General features: G+C 42.9%; 1 protein-coding gene across 9 annotated transcripts in view; it reads left to right on the top strand.

Moving 5' to 3' along the window:
* LOC132911680 (uncharacterized) overlaps positions 1 to 19,297 on the top strand; it is a 184,934-nt gene extending 165,637 nt beyond the window's left edge. For 5 of the 9 annotated variants that reach the window (XM_060968510.1, XM_060968521.1, XM_060968531.1 and 2 more), the window contains 16 exons: positions 6,047 to 6,244; positions 7,932 to 8,024; positions 8,324 to 8,560; positions 9,536 to 9,616; positions 10,193 to 10,342; positions 10,860 to 10,880; positions 11,025 to 11,292; positions 11,454 to 11,849; positions 11,950 to 12,090; positions 12,169 to 12,359; positions 12,586 to 12,819; positions 13,348 to 13,833; positions 14,031 to 14,213; positions 14,295 to 14,397; positions 14,482 to 14,616; positions 15,436 to 19,297. In XM_060968510.1, the coding sequence (XP_060824493.1) occupies positions 6,047 to 6,244; positions 7,932 to 8,024; positions 8,324 to 8,560; positions 9,536 to 9,616; positions 10,193 to 10,342; positions 10,860 to 10,880; positions 11,025 to 11,292; positions 11,454 to 11,849; positions 11,950 to 12,090; positions 12,169 to 12,359; positions 12,586 to 12,819; positions 13,348 to 13,833; positions 14,031 to 14,213; positions 14,295 to 14,397; positions 14,482 to 14,616; positions 15,436 to 15,548 (3,030 nt within the window). In that variant the 3' untranslated portion in view covers positions 15,549 to 19,297. Of the gene's footprint in view, positions 1 to 6,046; positions 6,245 to 7,931; positions 8,025 to 8,323; positions 8,561 to 9,535; positions 9,617 to 10,192; positions 10,343 to 10,859; positions 10,881 to 11,024; positions 11,293 to 11,453; positions 11,850 to 11,949; positions 12,091 to 12,168; positions 12,360 to 12,585; positions 12,820 to 13,347; positions 13,834 to 14,030; positions 14,214 to 14,294; positions 14,398 to 14,481; positions 14,617 to 15,083; positions 15,160 to 15,435 lie in introns of all 9 variants that reach the window. The other 4 variants (XR_009659062.1, XM_060968489.1, XM_060968473.1 and 1 more) reach the window with 4 other exon arrangements.
* Positions 19,298 to 19,504: the final 207 nt, after the last annotated feature.

Below are 19,504 nucleotides of genomic sequence, written 5' to 3'. Positions count from 1 at the left end.
GAGATGATCGGCGCTCAACCAGTTGCAAGTGCAATTCGTTCTTGCTTAGAAACTTGATGATTTCAATTCGTTTAACATTTATCGCCCTAGTAAATTCCGGTAGATTCTAGCGCGCTAATCGTAGATCGTCTAGGAACCATCACCTACCCCGCTAAGGCGTAAAATGTGAAAACGTAGAGCTACGGTTTACAACCAAACGCTTGTTATCAAGCGTCACGATACGCTGGTCGTGTTAAAGTTTCACTTTACGCGTGGCTCTGGGCTGTCACGTTATCGCCTTTGGTTGGTCGACTAAGTCGTTAAGACACGTGAATCGATGATCCTTCGGGTACTAGACTTTGTAGCTGATACTTGGTCGATTCGGTAGGCACGCTGCCTCTCCAAGATCATGAACAATCAGTTAATTAGATTCCTTCGATTACGGGTGGGACGATAATATCTCAATTGTTTCTATGTTTCCAATTTCAAGATTTGGTAGATATAGCAGCACTGTTTTGTCTTTAAACCCATACTCGGTAGCTCAGGAAAATGGAATGAACGCTCTGTTACATTTCCTATACTTTTCTGACGTTTACACGTTACATTCGTTTCGATGCTTAGTGATACGCAAGTATCCGAAAACCGCTCTTTGCAATTAGAGCAATTGGAAACTTACAAAGGTTATGGTAAAACGTACTACCACCTAGACTCGTGGTAAACTAGCATGTCCAAATCGGTCTCGAAAAAACCGATTCGAAGCTAATGCTTCCAATCGAGGGCCATAGTCAGCCATATCGGAAAAGTTAGCGACGATACTGGTACTACGAGAAGGGATACCTCCCATGAAAGGCAGCGGATCAAAGTTTTCTTTCGATATCTCGTGTCAGGAATTGGATCGGTGGCTGAAAAACATCTGATCGAGCAGATCCGGGGAGTCGAGAGCGCAAGTTCGACGTGTAGAAAATGGTCGGAACGGAACAGTCCAGAGGGAGCGATATCCATTATGGAAAAGGACAACCGGCGCGCCCGAAGGAACCGCTGAAAGCCATTGAAACTCGCGAATGTACGCGTACGCTTCCCTTTGGGCTAGAAATCCAACTACTGGTTCTACACGGTGTAAACGGGCCGGTATCCAACCACCACGAGGAGAGAACGATCGAACCGCGTTCGTTTGATGCCGAGTTTACAAGCATTTTCATTAGTGTAGCCTGCTTGTGCCAGAAATTCATTAGCATACGCGAGCGGCAGCAACAGCAACGCGAAGTTGTTTTATCGCGTACGTGTCGTTGGCATTCCTACCCACTACGCGGCGTTCGCTCCTAGAAATTTCATCGGCTGCGATTAATACCTTAATACTATCGCCAACTTCCCATCGCAAACTCCGCGGTGAAACATTACAAATCTTTTCTACGCTAGAACCGTTACAGACTTGGTCAAATTTTCCCAAATGTATGTTTCCTCGATCGATCGCCTTCGCGAGAGATTACTTTAATCGGCGCAATTCGAGCGACATCTCCGTCATACGATCGAAAGGTAATTTCATTGATTACAGTTCCCGGGTCTATCGCAAGGTTTCCGCTAATCCGTAGCTACCATAGAGCTTTGTATCCCATACTAGAAGTTGCTTTTTTGAAATCCTGCTATAATAATAACGATTATGATAACGTTGCAAGACGTAAGGTAACGCAACCCGTTTGAAGGAAGCACACCTTCGAGATCATACGAATTCCTCCTGCAGGAAGCAACCGTTCGCGTTCGTTCGATCTACGAAACGATCTTTTATCCTCGATTCCGCTTCCATTCTATTGGAAATTTGCCGTTTTGCGATTCTGCGATCTCCCGCTTAGCACATACGTATTACGCAAGTCGTTGTCGTTTTGTCGAGCTTTCTTTCCTGACCGACGTTAGTATTGCAAACAATCGGCATTGCCTGACCTTTTGTCGCAAATATCTTGCGTAATAAAGATATGCTTCAACTTGTTATTGTCCCGCTTTGCTTCGCAGTCTTTAACTGTTCACACATATCGAACACCTCAATTTTGAAACTTTAAAGCTAAATATGGCAAGCGTGAACTTTAAATCCTATCGAAATTAATTACATCTATCGTTCCGTGAAATTTATGCGAAGAATCGGGCGCTTGGTAGGTAGAGAATTAGAAACTTCGGACGTCTATCTAGTCTTCTCGCCTTTCTTTCCAATCGAGAAGAAATAATATCGTATCTGTAACTTACTCCGCGTGAAAACGCATATTTCTTACTTTTATGCGTTACACAAGACTTTCGACACGAAGCTGTTTCGCGTGTGTCGAAGGAATTCTAAAATATTCTGTCGCGTTTGAAAATACGAATCGAAGCGTACAGAAAATCGAGTGCCAGCTCTTTCGAATCGTCTCTTTATTTGGAGGCTGCAGGACACAGACTAGCGAGAAAGTAGCGAAGCGAGTGTCGTTACTTCCATGCAAAGGAAAAGAGTGATTGAAACGGTGGTACACTAGTCTCCGGCGAAGAGAAAAGGATGAAAAATATTCAAGGAGAAGAAGAAGAAGAAGAAGAAGAAGAAGGAAAAGAAGAAAGAGAAGAAGAAGAAGACGGCAACGACGACGATGAAGAGGAGGAGGAACGGCGAGAGCAGACCAAAAGAGATGAGAAGGAAAGAGGATTAAGAAAACCGAGGGCCAGGGTCGATCCTGCATACGGTCAGCGGTGGTCAGCAAGGGCACCGTGCCAGGGGACTGCGGACGGACTTTAAGCTGCCTCCACAATCGAGGCAACTCGAATAGAGCGTTGGGATACGATGGAGAGGACTCGAGAGGTTCGAGCTCGATTAAGTCCGCTACTTTGAAGATTCCAGGCTTTCTTTGCTTTCGATTCGCTATCAACGCGATTTCGAGAATATTTGGCATGCATGAATCTGGAATAGCGAGCGTATTAACGTTTGCTTCACTTTTGAAACTCCATTCAGTACTATTTCGTTAAAAGGCTATGTAAATTCTAGCAACTTTACACAGAGGATAAGAGGAACATACGGAACGAGAATACGAATATATAAACAATTTCGATAAACGCGATTATCAATGTTGTATTTAAACAGTTTTATCCACAAGGATAAAAGGAAGCGGGGATCGCGTTTCTTAAAATGGAAGTTTTCGCGAGTTTCCCGGCAAAAGTAGCCGTTACGTCGAAATAAGATCGTTCCGAAAGCGAGGACACTGGAAAACGGCGATATCAGCCAAAGAAGATTCTCCGAACCGTTAAAAGCTCGCACAACTCTGGAAACTTAAAAGTCTCGGGTCTCTAGAAGGTCTTAATCTCGATGGCTCCGAAGGTTTGAAAGTCGAGGAATTTTCGAGTTTCTTAGGGGAAATCGAAAATCTCGGTTGCCTTTGGAACGGTTTGCAGTACACCGCATGTGTGTAATCGCGGAAAGAAGTTTTAAAAGGATCTTTGCGCATCCGGGGACTTGGAGATAGTTGGGAAAAATACGAATATCCTGCGCGAGTAACAATGCTGGCTGAAACGATCGAAGTAGGTATCAGCAAATATACGTTAAGCTTGATAAGACGTACGATCTTTTAAAAAATTTTGCTAACGCGAATTTGAACATCCACCATCTTCAAATTTCTAAGTACAGATACCACCAGAACGGATACAGTAGTTTACTTCGTCCGGGTATCTAGGCTTGGTTCGCGAAATCTTAACGACCTTGGAACACACCTCTATCGTTATAATAGCTATCCGCACCTTTAAATGGAACAAACGAATTCGGAGAATATTCCACCAGTTGCACGGAATTATTTGTAACCATACTCTGGTGCTTCTATTATTGTATTTCGGTAGAACTATTTTAAGAGGTTCGGTAATACGATCTTGCAATTATTTCGAGCGATACAACGTTCGATCATTTGCCTTGCATCATCCAGCGACGAGATAAACGAAACGATTGGAAAACAGCAACAACAAAGAGGAAAAAATTGCGCAGAGACGGTCGGCAGGATCACGCAAAGAACCGGCATTTAAGCGGAACATTATAATCAGATCTCGGTTATAAAGGCTGCCTTAACCGAGGGACATGGGCTCGTGTGGTCGAGGCGAAGCCAGCCAGATCTCAGGCAAAACATACAAAACGATAGCTCGACAAGCCGAGCAAGGAACCACGGTGCATGCCGGGTACTGTAGGAGTCGGTGAACAGGCGAGTCGATCAGACCGGGCATGACGCCAGTCTTCCAAAGTCTTCCTTCTACCTTCGCCACGCTCTCGCTACTCTCCATTGTGCTGGTTTCGCGTGTTCGCGATGTACGCCCGTCGATACGAAGCTTCCCCGACAACGTAGTTACTTTTCGCGTTCCTAAGCTTCGTTCCACCACGGTTTCCATAGACAAGAGACGCGATTTTGCGATGAAACCTGCGACCAGGACCTCTTGAAACACGGACGAGAATCGTTCGTAGAATCGGCGAAACGCGATCTTCCACTGGTTCTACGCAGATCGATGTAAACGGAGATGAGACAGGTCAAAGGTTGAGGATCTACGTCTGCCGAGGGAGTTTGCGTAAGTGATGTAAGCTTTGTCGTGGTGCGATTCGCGTTAGATGATTTCGAACAGGGTGCAGCGCCTTCGACGACCGAAATTTTGACTTTTCGCCACATTTTCTTTACGATTTCATCGAATAGGTCAATGTCGAACGTTTTTAAGCGCACAAGGAGCATCGCTTTCGTGCAAAGATAGAGGTTGGATATCGTTCTGGACTATTTAAGCCTGTGATACCGATACTGTAAGAAGCGCCGGTAATCGATAAACCGTTACTCGTTAATTATGGAAACTGTAATAACCTGATTGATTATTTATCGTTTGTATCTGTAGTTTGTAAATATTGGTGCAACGAATTTACATATACAGCGATCGCGTTTTAGTTGGTAGATTTAGAAGATTTGTAGAATAAATTCGTAGATTTTAGTAACACGCGTGGATTTTTGAAGCTTAGGTTCTCCGATGTCGTTCTTCGTTTCAATATCAACCGAATACCGTTTAGTTTATGATTTATGACATGAAACAATTTTTGTATAATTTTATTTTTTGCACGCAGCATTCGATCGACGGAACGGCCTTGTTCAACGTCTGATATTTTATACGTTTTTTTTATTCTTTTTCATTCTTTCCATGCCAATCATACCAAAACGCTTCTTAACCACGCATCGTAAACGTAAAGGCCAAACGATTCCTTCGATTTGGCGTTTATACGTTTCGATTTTACACGGTGAAATAATTCGGTGTCAAATTCAGCGGAAAAACATCGTGCCACGCGCAAATACACGCGAACACGATGGTATTCGGAAAAAACTTTTTTCGTATGCACTAATAACGATGTTTGCTTCGAATAATCCGTTATAACACACGTACACATTTTTTGCCTTCGATTCTCATCTGAAAATCCTACTTTCGATCATCTCGCCAATTTACAGAGGTGTGTAAATTATTATTAGGCTTGATTTACCGTTTCTGCAATTTTGTTCATTTTCAGCACAAGTATGTTATTCGCGACGCGAAAAACGCAGGAGTATCGTTTATCAAATTCATATATCGATCGATTATTTTCAACGTAGACATTTTCTATTTCGTTGTGAAGCTAAACGATATTCTTCGTGCTCGAACGTTTTCTCGTTATAGGTTATTTCTGTACTCGTCGGTTGAAATTGTGAGAGAAGCGGCATTAAACGAAATAAGCTTTCCAATAAAAACTCGCTAAGCCTAATAACCTGCTCGCCTCTGTACAAGCAAACTTTCGAGTTTCCATCACCTTGTCACAACATACGCGACAAGTTAGTCGGCATAGATTTCCATCGGATCACCGTAAACTGCAGATTGCACGTAGAGCGTAGCGTTTTCAGAGCTCGATCGATCTTCTTGGTCGAGACGGGCCGCCGAGGGAACGGCGGTAACAACGCTAGATTCAAGGTTTTCGCGTTCACACCGAATTGTTCGCCAACGAACCAAGTTCGCGGCGAGGGGAGGCCGGAGGCCGGTGTTTGCGTACGCGCGATCGCTAACGAAAGATTGCATGACTCGACAGAGCAACGTCAGCTCCCAGCGAGCAGAGGGCGGCCGCAAGCTGCCGCAAGCCGCAACCCAGGGACTGGTTCGCGTGTCCGCCGGCGAACTCCTCGGCAGGACCCACGAGGAGTTGGTGCTCCTGCTGATCCAGCTACGCCGGCAGAACGCCACCATCTACAAAGCGATGGAGAATTGTCACATGGAGATCGAAGCACAGGTCCGAAGACATTTTCAGAAACAGAATCGTTGGCCCAACGGTAGCAGCTGCGACTGGGAACAACGGAGCCTGCGTCGACCGATGGCGTCGTGGCTGGTGTCATTTTTCTCTCTTCGACGTCGCGATAGGCTTCCTTCCGTAGCCAAGAACCGCTTTCGAGAAAAATTGTTCTCGCAGAAGGAGATTGTAGTCGTTGCGCGATAAAATCAGAATTCGGTAATATAATAAGAAAAATAAAACGACGGAAGAAGCTCCTGCGATTTGAACAACATTCTCGCAAACGATTCTCGTTGTTTTAAACAATTTTTCATGCATCGTACTCGTCAAGTTTCGATTTTACCATGGATTTTTTACAACAATTCAGAAGCATTCGGGAAAAACTTCCTGAAAAGTTTTTGGAGATTCTCGACGATTCAAACGGAGACGGATGTTTTCACGAGGACCATCCGATAGATGGTCGCGATCGAGAATCCTGTTGTACGCGCGAAAAATGCCGCGGAGCATGGCGAAGAACCGGTTTCAAGGACACGTTTCGAGAGAACGTCATTAGGATTGGAACTTTCTTCGAGAAAAAAATTCCGACGAGGCTTTGTTCTCTGATGTGGCGTGTGTCTCGTCTTTTAGCGTGCCTTCTCGACGCGGATAGTCCATGTCTAGAATGTCGTACGAAATTTTGCCTTCTCGCGCGTTCTTGCGCGTTCTCCCGCGTTCTCTCGCGTCCTCGTCTACTTGGATGTACTTTGATAAATCCCTTTCCGCGTATATCGCGTTTTCGGACGCAGAAAGTCCGCCAATCTCACCTCTCTGACGTTCGCCGTTCACCTCGCATCGATAACGTTGTTGGTGTATTGGTTGCCCGCCAGAAACCGTATTACGTTCCCGCGCTGACCCTGACGAACGACTCGACCGTTTCCTTTTTCGCGATTCGCACGCCCTTGGGGCGTATTAAAAGTTTGAACGCGCTCAAACTCTCGTGTCATCCCGTTTTTTCTTTTTTTTTGCTGTTGTCTCTTTGTTGGCGATGCTACGCGTTACGAATGTTAGGTAAATTTGAAGAGACGCGCAGTGAAGCTGAAACGTGTTTCCGATCTCCACGTCGCGTCGTGCTAGTTTACGTTCAAGTTTAGCATACGCTGTAGCATAGTCCGTGTTTCGTGGGTTTAGTATGGCGCACTCGGTGAAAGTAAATTTATCCATGTGTTGCGCACAGTGTGCGAACATACGTTTCGCAGGTTCTGTTTTAAACGTCTCCTTTGATCGTCTACAGATTACGCGAGCTTGTGTATCATTTTGTAAAAATACTGATATTCTCTGTCGTTTTTTTCTCTCGTGACTTTTCGGTTTTGATTTTGCAAGCCTTTGTATTTTTTTAATGCGTTTACGTTCCCCCTTTAATTTTTAAACCTTTCTTCTCGGATCGCAAGAAAACAGGATCAAAGATTTTCGTAAAATAACGAAAACATGCGAACGTTTCTTCGAGTAAAATACTAATTACACGAGTGATTGCAAACGGAGTGTCGGCCTTCCTCGCATTGTTGATCAAATATCGCGACTGCGTCAGCAAAACAGAATGCGCTGTCCGCAAGACACGAGCGTGCACCATTAGGCGAAAAGACCCATAGACACTGTGAAGCGTGGAAATTTGCCAGTTGTCACATTTAAAGTGGCATTCTTCTGTGACCCGCAGGCTAGATTGGCAGAGCTCGATACTCCGCGACGATTGGAGAACCTTCAGAAACTCGAGGAACTAAAGAAGCATCTGATGGATCTCGAAAAGCAGGTAAAACTCGCTTTCCACTTTTTTCTCCCCCGATATCTTTATTGACCAAGCGAAAACTCGTGAATTTTTATCATCGGTAACGAGCCGATCCGACCAAGATTCGCTGAAAATTTCTACTCGAAAAACACAAGTTGCGCGATAAGTTAACAAAACTAAACCCGGTTCGCTGGTGCTTGATTATTCCGTTCGAGTCGTCGAGGGCCGAGTTTTTCGAGCGTTACCTGAGCTAATTGAGAAACTTGGAAGCAAGGCGATCGAAGCTCGTAAATTCAACGAATCTCGTATATTTTGTCACCAAGTACGAGAAGGGCAAGCCGCTAGTGAACCTCGTGGACAACATGGTGAAGTTGGGCTCCCTCTACAATCGCAACACTGCCAATGGGACCAACATCTTCTCGGGTTCTCGACACGACCTAGCACACGACAATTCGAGGGATCATCGTCTGGAATTCAATCAGAAGGTGCAGGAGCAACGTTTGCTCGCCGAGGAACGTAGAGACTGGGACCGATTGAGTCCCGATCACGGACAATTGCAGGTATCGATTTCCCTCGATCGTTTAGATGACACGATACGCGTATAACAGTCTTTTAATTTAGTTAGCCAAAGTATCGGTGAAACGAGAATCTGTTCGCGCTTAATATTAATAACAGAGGCATGGAAAGTAACGCTCTAAACTCGAAAGTATAAGTTACATAAAGCGTCGCGAGGAACTTTGCGTGCAAAAATATTTGAGTCAACGCCTCGTGTCTATCTGAATCGTAGCTTACGCTCGGTGAAGAAGAACGCAATCACCCGACGACGAGATCCCGCGTTTCCCTGGCCCAGCTCGCATTGCTAACCGTGTTTCCTGCTTCGTAACAAATAGCACGAAAGAAACGGCGTCTCGGTGTTGTGGGAAAATTTGCTCTCTGGAGAAAATAGTTGAAATGTCGAAAGGAACGGTTGAGTTTAGCCGGGAGAAGAGAGCAATGGAAGATCGACAGAAACAGGAGATTTCGTTAGAAGTATATCAAGAATTATTTGCCCCTTTGTATCCGCACGGCGTAATAAATACTTGCTTTCCAAGCATTCCGCAACGGACGCGCGCGTGCATTTTGCTCAAATTGCGTTACGAGAGAAAACGTCGCGATAAATACGAATTACACACCGCAAAGTCCCATAACGGTGCATAATACCAACGTGAAAATCAGAGAGGTAAAGCAGGAGACGACGTGGGTTGAAAAAGCGCGCGGGAAGATTACGAACCCGACATCGAATACAGTTAACGTTTGTTGCACGCAGTTGGCTGCGTGTGACGAGACGTTACATTAAAAATCGCGGTTATACGTAGGTACGCAGACACGCGTTTTTCTTGTATCTTTCTTTTTCGACGATCCGCGATTACGACACGGTGGCCATAGCTCGTCGTTGTAGCGGAATCGTAATTCCGGTTGAAACGCGACTCTCCTTGGTCGCTCGACTGGAAAGCAAAACTTCAAGGTTAACTCACCACGTCGTTTCTGTGTCGTAGGCCAAGGTGCAGCAGCTCTACAAACTGGATCGCCTGCTTCAGGAGGAATCCGGAACGCTTCACAGTCTTCAGCAAGACAAGGCGAGTAACGCGATCTCCGATCTGCTACCGTGAAAACGCGCCCGACCTTCTCCGCTGTCCTTTCTTCCATTCGTTTTCAAACTTTTCTTTAACAGATCGTTCTTTCACATTTTTGAATCGTCGTGGACGGAACGCCGCGTCATACCGCCGAATTTTCTGTAGTATCCGACGAGCGTTGTGTATATCGGACGCGACATACCGTTCGAATCGAAGCCATAGCGCGCATCGTGCCACGGTAGCGTACAGTGAACGCGTGTTGCGTTTAATAGTGGAATCGCGGGAAGAGATCATCCGACGTGGAATCGTTAAAAAATTGTAAATTATCCGCCATGTCTAGATCCGAGAAAGATTTGATCGTAGAATGAGAAAAGGAGCGCTACGTAAAAATGTTGGTATAAAAATATTTAGATACATCTGTCAACGGCGATCTCTGCAGGATGAAAAAGTCATTTCTTCTGGGTAACGAAGAATTATTTTTATCCTGCTATTTGGTGGTTTTCCAGCAGTTATTATCTTCGAGTCGGTCGGACTAAATCAGTTTTCCAGCGTATTGAACCTTCTCGATTTCGATTACAGGAGATTCTGGAAAAAGCTCTAGGTGGTCTGCGACATAAACTGCAGGGCAGCAGGAGTAATTTGGTGGAAGCAGAGAGATACAGGAAGCAGCAGCTCCTTCTGGAAAAAGAGCTGAGCAGAGTGAGAGTGTTGCTGGCACACAACTCCAAGGTACGAACTTTAAAGCGTTCTCTAGGATCTTGGAATCGCGGTTTGTCCTCGATCAGCGAAGATCAGGTTAGAAGGAAGGAAAATTAACGGAGAAAAAGTTTAACGTAAAATAGACACCGCCGACCTGATTCGTCCGTTCGGGAAACAAAAAAGGTTGCTATCGGGCACAATTTTTAAGTTTCAACGACAGACGCTACTTGATCGCGAATAGTTTCGACAGATTCCCACGCACGGTGAAACTTTAATCGGTTTTATGCGAATTTCCATTCGACGACAGAGGTAGCGGATTCAATCGGGAAGTTTTCTTTCGCCGGAATTTATTCCGGCGATCTATTCTTCGGAGAACGGGAAGTTGCTCGTGGTTTCCGGCCCGTGAAAAGTAATCAGGGTTTCTCCGTTTCGCATTTTCGAAGAAAGTCCGACGAATTGGACGCTGGTCTTTTACTATGTATAAGTAGAGGAATAGTTCTCCAAGGAACTGATTTGCCTGATTTAATCGTCGATTCGTTGTTTCCAGGTAAAGCCGGTATTCTTCCAGGTAAATCGATCAAAACACAGAAATAGATAAATTTCCGTTTCGTTGACCGTTCTGTTCGCATTTTCGTTCTCCGCGAAACTTTTAGCTTCTTAACTCTGTTCGTGTAAAGACAACGAATAATCTTGCCGTATCTTTGCCTTTCAGAAACTGGAGGAAACGGTCGCGGAAAATGCGAGATTGGAACAAGATCTGGTGGTGCTGCGACAGAAGCTGCAAGCATCGAGAAGATATGCAGGAAATATGACTAGAGACACTTCGGCCACGACTGGCCCTCTCGAAGCAGAGTTGAGAAGAGTTCAACAATTGGTCGGAGATCTACAGAGACAACGAAAAGAATTGAGCATTCAAGTTAGACAGTTAACGGAGAAGTCTCACAGTCTGGTGCAACAGATTCGACCGCAACCTACTTCTGGTAAGTGAAATCGTTGTTTTTGCAAAGTACGAAGATCGTTTGAAACGTTGAACTTGGAAAACCGTCGAAAGCGTGACGTAACCTATGTTTGAAAATAATAAGAACCAAAGTATATTGCGAAACGAGGTAAATGAAATTTCCTTCTCACGTTACTAACGCAGCTCCTCAAGTGCACCAACCAAAGAAGCGAACGCAAAACTCTTGGTTGGAGACCGATCTTGATTCTGGGATTACTTTGGACCACGGTTTGGATTCGCCATCGAGCCCTGCGCTGTCCTCGTCGCCTCGTGGCAAGCAGAACGGTGGACCATATCCGCATTTCAGTTCACCGACACAGATCAAAGACTCGTCCCCCACGAATCGTCAGCAGACGAACCTACAATCGTACCCTCAGTCGCCGCAGAATCACATTTCCTCGCTTTCCCCTCAGTTACGAGAACAGATTCAACAACATCAGTTGAAGCAACAGCTTCTAAAGGATCAAATGCAGGGAAAAGGAAGCCTGATGCAAGCGAACGTTTCTCCGTTGTACGTCAACACGGAGTCTAGAATTCACGGTAAGCACAAAATATATATAATCTTAAGCTAACGGAATTATCTTTTGGCAAAAGTTTCTCTCATCGTCCATTAATCGTACAATACATTCGATCGATTCAGAGAACAACAGACAAGATGAAAATTTGACTAATGGTACGATTCCACCACCGGAGTACGTTCCACCTCCTCCTCCGCCACCCTTGGCCGAAGAAACGTTACTAAACGATAATTACAGACAAAACGAGGACAACAAGTTCGCCGGTAAGTGAAGCAATAACGCAAAACTAACAGACCTTAACACAGCAGCGATTGGTGTTTCGCGATAATAACGTTTTCAAGGCTTAATCCACAACCGTGAGAAACAAGAGATTAAGACCGTGCGAATCGTGAAACGGGAATCGGAAAGACGGCAAAGAGATCGGGGAGACAGAACTGGAAACATTGGAATTCCATTAACGAACGGGCTTCAGGCGCCTGGAGGTGCCAAGAGATTGTGCGACGATGATTTAGAAGGTTCTCAGAAGTTCGAGGTAATTTCTTCGAGTTTTCTACGATTCTGTTTACTGCGTTCGATCGATACAATTTATGTTCGCCGTAGTAGAATATTTCTATATCTTATCATGGTATAAGTAACGATTAAGGAAAGGCTTTCCGTCGATTTATTTCGAGCCTGAGTAACAGGCAACTTTGACAAACGATCGACGATGTCGCAGCTTTGATTTTATTTTGCTCTATTTTCGATCGATTTATTCTTAGAAGGCTCAATTGGGAAAGGTGGTAGAAGAGTCACCGATGATTCACGCTCAAAGCACAGTCCAGCTGACGGATTTGGACGACGTGCAGTTCCAAAGAAGCATGTCCTTACCGAGAGGTTTCGGCGGACAGCGGCAACAGCAGCCAGAGATTCATCAGGTTCCGGTAGTGCCTCCTCCCAGAAGCGACAGCATGCACGCTTTGAGAACCATGCTAGCTAGACGAAATAAAGTCAGGGTAAGTTAACCACTTTTTTCTATTCGCGTTTTTCGATACGGACATGTCAATTAACCGACGAACTAATAAGATTTATTCCTCGTTACCTTTCCTCGACAAATCTTTCATCGTGCTAATAACATATTTTTTGTTTTCGTACGATGTAATCTATGTATACTAAACTTTTTTTTTGCATGCCATTTGGAATTTTTCGATGTTTTTTACATACAAAATCCAAAACGCGAATCACCAAATTTTACTTGTTTCGTCGTAATATTTCTGTAATATTTTTGTATTCTGATTTTGGGATGGAGACGAAAGTCTAATAAAATTTGCTACAAGATTTGCGATCTTTCGCATTCAGCGCATCGGCTGTACACAGTATCGCCAGAGCACCAGCATCAACTACGTATCGGCTACATACGATTTCATACATTTTCTTCATTTTCTCTGTTTTCGTTGGTTTCGCCTTTCATCCCTCCGTGATGCCTTATTTTGTTCGGCCCTCGCTTCGTCATCCTCCGTTCCTCTGCTTGCCGGTCAACGCAGTTCGAAACTCAAGACGGAAGCTCGGACAGTACTCTGTCGCCGTATACGGAGAGCCTCGCTTCGAGTTCGCACGTGCCTATGAGCTCGCCGAATTACTCGACCAGTCCGTCCTATAGCCCCAGCCAGCAGAATTATCCGATTAAACCGAACCATCATCAGCCGCCGTACTACCCACCGTACAGACACTACGAGAATCCATTGAGAAACGAGAGCATCCCGGAGCCGGTGAGTCCGGAATTGTTGTCACCGACGAACCTCGAAGGCCAGGACAGAATGTTCGGTTCGTCGTTGAACGTGAACGCGTCGAACTCGCCGCAATTGTCGCCGATTTTCAAGAGCGAGGCGGCGAAACAGATCATCAAGGAGATGACGGAGAAAAAGATCGAGGGGCCGAGGCGCAGACAAATTCCCCGCGAGAAAAGACGACACTATACCGTGTCCAGTAGCAAACCCATTCTCGATCTAGAAGACACCTTCTCGAAGATGGTATCGTTTCTTTTTGTATTTTATGTTTTCATATTTCTCCTCGTTGCCTTCCTCTTTCACCTACATTCGTTTAATTTCCTTTTTCTTTTCCTTTGTTCATTCCGTTTTTGTCATTTTTTGGCGTCGTTTTGTCGTGTTGCGTGTGTCGTTGAAGCAAAGCGCGCGGTCGATATAGAAGCGTTTTTGATATTCCTTAGGGAATGGGCAGAGCCAGAGATGATCTTGATATGGAACGAGCGCTCAGGCCGAGGATCAACGCACCGGATGTCGTAAGATCGACTTTGAGTCACAAAGAGCTAAAGTATAACGAGAGTACCATCGATCAGCTGCTAGGAACGCCCAACAAGATCGTAATCCCTGAAAGATATATCCCTGAACAGGTGACAAATTTGCGACGTAGATACACTTTGTACGATATTGTATCGATGCTTTGGTATAACGTTGAAACAATCGCGTTCCAGACACCGGAATTAACTGCGGAGGAACAAGAGCAACGATTGAAGAAAGCCGAAGCGATAAGAAAGATGCTGTCGGAAACAACCGTGACTGCGCCAGATGGAAGCGGTATGCACAAATTAGTTTTTAAGTTACTAAAAGATGGCAAATATTAAATAGTCGTGCGAATCGTTACCTCGTTATCTGTTTCAGACGATAATATCAATATCGAACAATCGGACAGCTTGAAGAGAAAAGTAGTGGAAGAGAAACGGCAAAGAGATCACATTTTACAACTGAATCAAATTTTGGCCAAACAAGTTATGGAGAAGAGCAAGATGGTGGCGGGTACGTTGCAGTTTGTTAGAAATAAATAGTTTATTGGTTTGATTTATTCTGCTTGTATCTAATATATAGCGACTAGTGGTGTGACAGCATGACCAATGTTTAGGTAGACTTTCGTGCCTTCTGCTATTCCCTAGTGCGGAAGGCTTACGCTTATTCGATTCGTTCGTTGTATATTTTATAACGAAACCGGACGAATATCGTCATCTATCGATCGAAATGAATCGCTTATTTTTATCGGCAACTAGCCATAGTATTTAGACTCGGGATACTTACTTGTTTAAGAATTTGACAGTTCCGTACATAAGACGTTGGAAATGTTTTTCATTGGCATGCGCCGTCATGAATATTTTTATTTCGACTACATATATAATTAATTTCCTCGTTGAAAGCCTTATCGATGTGAGATATACGTACATCGTTGTGTCATATGTAGTGAGCGTTGTTTGGATTGTTTGTGCTGTGTATAGGTAACCAGGCACACTGACTGACATGCTTCCTCCATCTTCCCATATAGGACACGCACATCATATTATCGTTTCTCAGGTTTGTTTATATTTTTCTTTCATCTTCTTCTTTATTTCTTTTTTTTTTTTTTTTCTACATTACTACCCTTCATACATCCTTTCCTCGATTAATTTCCATTTTCCTCGGTAATCTTACTTGATATGGAACGTTCGTTGGAAAAGTTAATTAATCGTTCGAAAATCTTATTTTCTAAGAAATTTCTATGTACAAATACAAATACGTAAACCTCGAGTTTAAAAAATCCTGCTGCGAGTTTTTCACATTGATTTGACATTAACTTCTCCACTTTAACAGTGAAAGCACTGGCCACTCTTCCTTTGAAGACCGAATCGAGCTTAGAAGACGAGGATCTCTCGCCAGTAACACCGTTACCGCTCTATCAGCAAAGAGAGAATTATTACTCGTAAGGTGAACAAGGTCGTTATTGTCCCTCGGACATAGCTGTTAAATACACAGGTCCTTTTAGCACAAAAGAGAAAACTCTACTGCCAGCCCGGAACAACAGAGAAACAAACATCTTTCCTCGTGTAACCTTTTATCAAATTTCATAACAGATGACTGACTCGTCTGATACTTGCTATTACGATTATATAAAAAGTAAAGAAAACGATGTTTTTTTTTTAATTTGCGTGAATATTGTACATAATCATGGATTGAATAAACTGATAATAAATAGCTGTTCTCTGGATCGTCGATAAGGACTAACAGTATAATGGGTGTCGAACAGAATTAGGTGAATGATATTTATAGAAGAAAATAGTAAATATTCGAATAATTATTTCGATTCTTTATCTAATTTTTTATTATATATTCTTTTTTCAATCGATTTTTGTTTGATTTTGTTTGTAATAAGTATCGTTTGATTTAATCGACTAACGAAAAATAACTTGTATTTGCTATTTTCAACTTGAAGCGTTTTATCGTTTAATCGTGACATCGAGACAGAATGGTCTCAAGTTTCGATGCGCCTAAGACTTTAATCGTCGTCCATCCTTGGATTACCGAATCTGCATTAAGAATACATACTTTTGTTCCACGGTTTCGCGAGATGTTTCTATTCAAAGGATACTTCTATTCGTATTTATACATTTTTTAACGATAAATACACGAAACATATAAAATTCCGTCGTCGTAAAATTAAAGACTAATTACGAAACCTATATTCTATAATCGTAAATGTTGCTCCAACGTAAAACGTTCTAGTAATAAATATTCTCGTGCCATCTTGCTGGACGCCATTCTGGCTCGATGTTTACTCTTCTATCCCGAAGAGAATGCTTCCACGAGTTTCTATCACTAGCAATAATAATAAATTAAGAAACGATCGCACAATGCGACTCATTTAACGAATGACTGTAATCGAATTCCTTTAATTCGTGCGAATGCCATTAGTTAGAGAAAGAGAATCGAGTATAGGGATAAAATAAATACCCACTCAGAGGTATAGTTGATCAGAGAGTTTGGCTAATTATAAACAGCCGGAAGAATCAAGTACACTTTATATCTCGCCTTTATTTCTCGCGCTATCTTACGAAAAATTTATATATCGCAATTTTGTCAAACTACAAATTCCTCTAACTATTACCATTCTTACGTAATTTCTTTTTCTTCTTTTATCAAATCTATCTTTCTACGAGTTTTTCGTTAATACGGATGAAAATGAAATAAGCTTTATACACGTATATGGGTCGAATTCAGTGAAGTTTGTCTGTTACGCAAAGTCGTGCTTCGCAAACTCGTCCTTTCACAAATATTTCTTCGAGTTTGCATTTTACGTTACAGTAACGTTAACCAACAACAAGTAATTTATCGTGTCTGTACATATTGCAACGAGTTTGGGAATCATCGGTTTAAGTCATCCGCGAATTTACGTAAGAGAAACGAGCATATTAGCGATAAGGTAAAAAGGATAAGGTAAAATTTAAGATTGAATTTACGGTAGATGCTACGAGCGGCGCAACATAGTTAAACGTTAATAAAGATCGCTATAAGTAACGATCGCATTGAACTGACTGAGACTAGAGTGGATTTATAGTGTGAAACACCGATCGAGGGTATATGAAATTTTAAATAAGTCCTTCGAACATCTCTCTGTGTGCTTTACGCTTTGTTTTTAACGTGCGAGATACGGTCGAGTCATTGCAGCGAAACGTTTACTGTCAACGTTATCGTCACGTGACGATGTACAGCAATTGTATAAGTAGATGAATTAACGCTTGTTTCGATCAAAAATAATGTAAGACGTAAGACAAACGAATACAGAGTGATTTATAAATAACTGATTAATTTTCATTGTCGATAACTTTTAAACAAAATAAAAAGCAATAGTCTTTTAATACAAGTCATTGATACAATTTATTAATACCTGGAAATTATGTACGAAACGCGATTCTATTATTCAGACGTTGTACAAAGAAACAATCGGATTGTCCATTTTCCGTCAGGCTTAAGAAAGTCTTAAAGTAAGAACTTTAAGACAATCGTGAAAGATCGATTTAGTAATCTTTAGTAATCTAAGTAAAAAACGAAATGGAATATCTAATGACTCGTTTTAACGGACCATTAATTCCTTTAATCGTACCATTCTAAACGTATATTATATGTCGCGTTTTTTGACAAATAAGAGAACGATACTTGATGCAACATTGTGATTACTTTCTGCAAGTTCGATCGGTATTTTCATTCGTAGATCTGCTCCAACTTCGACGCGATCAAACGCATGGATTTATAGGACGCACGAATCACTCGAACACTGGCCATTCTATTCGATACTTTTCTTACCAACTTCTTCATACGGATGCATACGTTTGACCGACGTTGAATCGTCTGTAATTTAAGGAACATGTAACATACACATCTGTACGTTTTAGAGGCGTCCTGTAACGTCGTTCTTCGTTCTACGTGAATCGTTTACGCCGCTTTTGACGTTTCCAAGCAGCGTGTATTATATTTTTCCGAGGTCGATTCTCGTGTTTGTCACCCGAGATTGTCCAACGTATTGTCCAACGATATGAGAAAAAAGGACGACCTCGAAAGTGCGACTAGATAAGTTCCATGAAAGCGTCTAGCATCGTATCCATTCAATGGACATCGATTGTTAACGCGTATCTCGATGGAAATTTAATCGAAACTTAATTCTTTGAAGCGACAACTGGATTCGTTAATATTATTTTAATTAAAAACTAAACGGGTTTATCGGATTTATCGATCTCTCTTTTTATTTAGATTGTTTAGATTAGATATTATGGAACACCGAACAACATAAATAAGAAAGTGTTTGTAACATAGCGGAAAATGCTAAGCAACGCTTCAAAGGACTAAGAAGGAAGGCAGCGTTGAGACGCGAAGCGTCGCAAAAGCGTGCTAGTGTTTCTAAACTATCTTGTACGGTTGCAATCTGTTAAAATGCTTAGACAATTCGGAACGACGAGAGCGTTCGAGCGAAATCGAAGAGTGCCAAATTACACTCGCAAAAGCAGATCGATCGCGAAACGCGGCAACTGCTCGTCAATTAAACGAGGAAGAATAAAAGAAGCGGAAACCAGCGAGACTAACGCGCAGCACAAACCATTAAATCTAAGGATCTCCCCTCGACGACTGTCAACCCCGAGAAACGTATCTCGCTAATCACGCTAATTAATGGTAGAAATGCGTTACTATTATCGAGAACTCTTCGGTCCACAGGCATCGACATTAGGAATAGTTTTTTACGATACGATGATCCGTGTACGATGTAGAATATACGGTGAAACCAACGATCGAATCGCGATCGCTCCTTCGGGAAGCGAATAGGTCGAGAAAAAGAGCTTAGCTCGTAAAGAGTAGCCGTTTCAGGCAATCGGTACCATCGTGCCCTTTTTAAGAACGTTCCTCTGTGGATGGAGTACAATTCCAGCGCGAATCATCGCGCACGTTGAAGGCAAAAGTTCGGGGAAAAAAGGACGATACGTTCGTTCATCGCTGCAAACTCCTCGTTCGACATCCGATTGGTCCATGGTACCCGAGAAATCAGCGACGAGCTGGTTTCTGCGGTTGCCACTGCGCCAGGCGGATTGTTAGAGCGATGTAAACACCGAAACGCTATTGTAAAAGGAAACTACTGTGGAAACAGGAACTGTTATTGTTACACGAATAAAATAAAATCCATATTACATGAGCTGACATTCTTCTTCTACCTTCTACGTACAATTCGCTCGAAACCTTGACTCAAGCGTTCGTTGTATCTTATTTCAGGTACTTTTGAAAGAAAGTATTCTAAAACTACGAGTACTTGCGTCCTCTTAACAACCATATCTTACAACCTTCCAAGCACGAGTTTATTTTGAAGAAAAGATTTAGTTTGTTTCCGATTGCATTCAACTTT

The sequence above is a fragment of the Bombus pascuorum genome, chromosome 1 (genome assembly GCF_905332965.1).
Source record: "Bombus pascuorum chromosome 1, iyBomPasc1.1, whole genome shotgun sequence".
NCBI classification, from domain to species: Eukaryota; Metazoa; Arthropoda; class Insecta; order Hymenoptera; family Apidae; genus Bombus; species Bombus pascuorum.
This window is presented reverse-complemented; position numbering and strand designations above follow the sequence as displayed.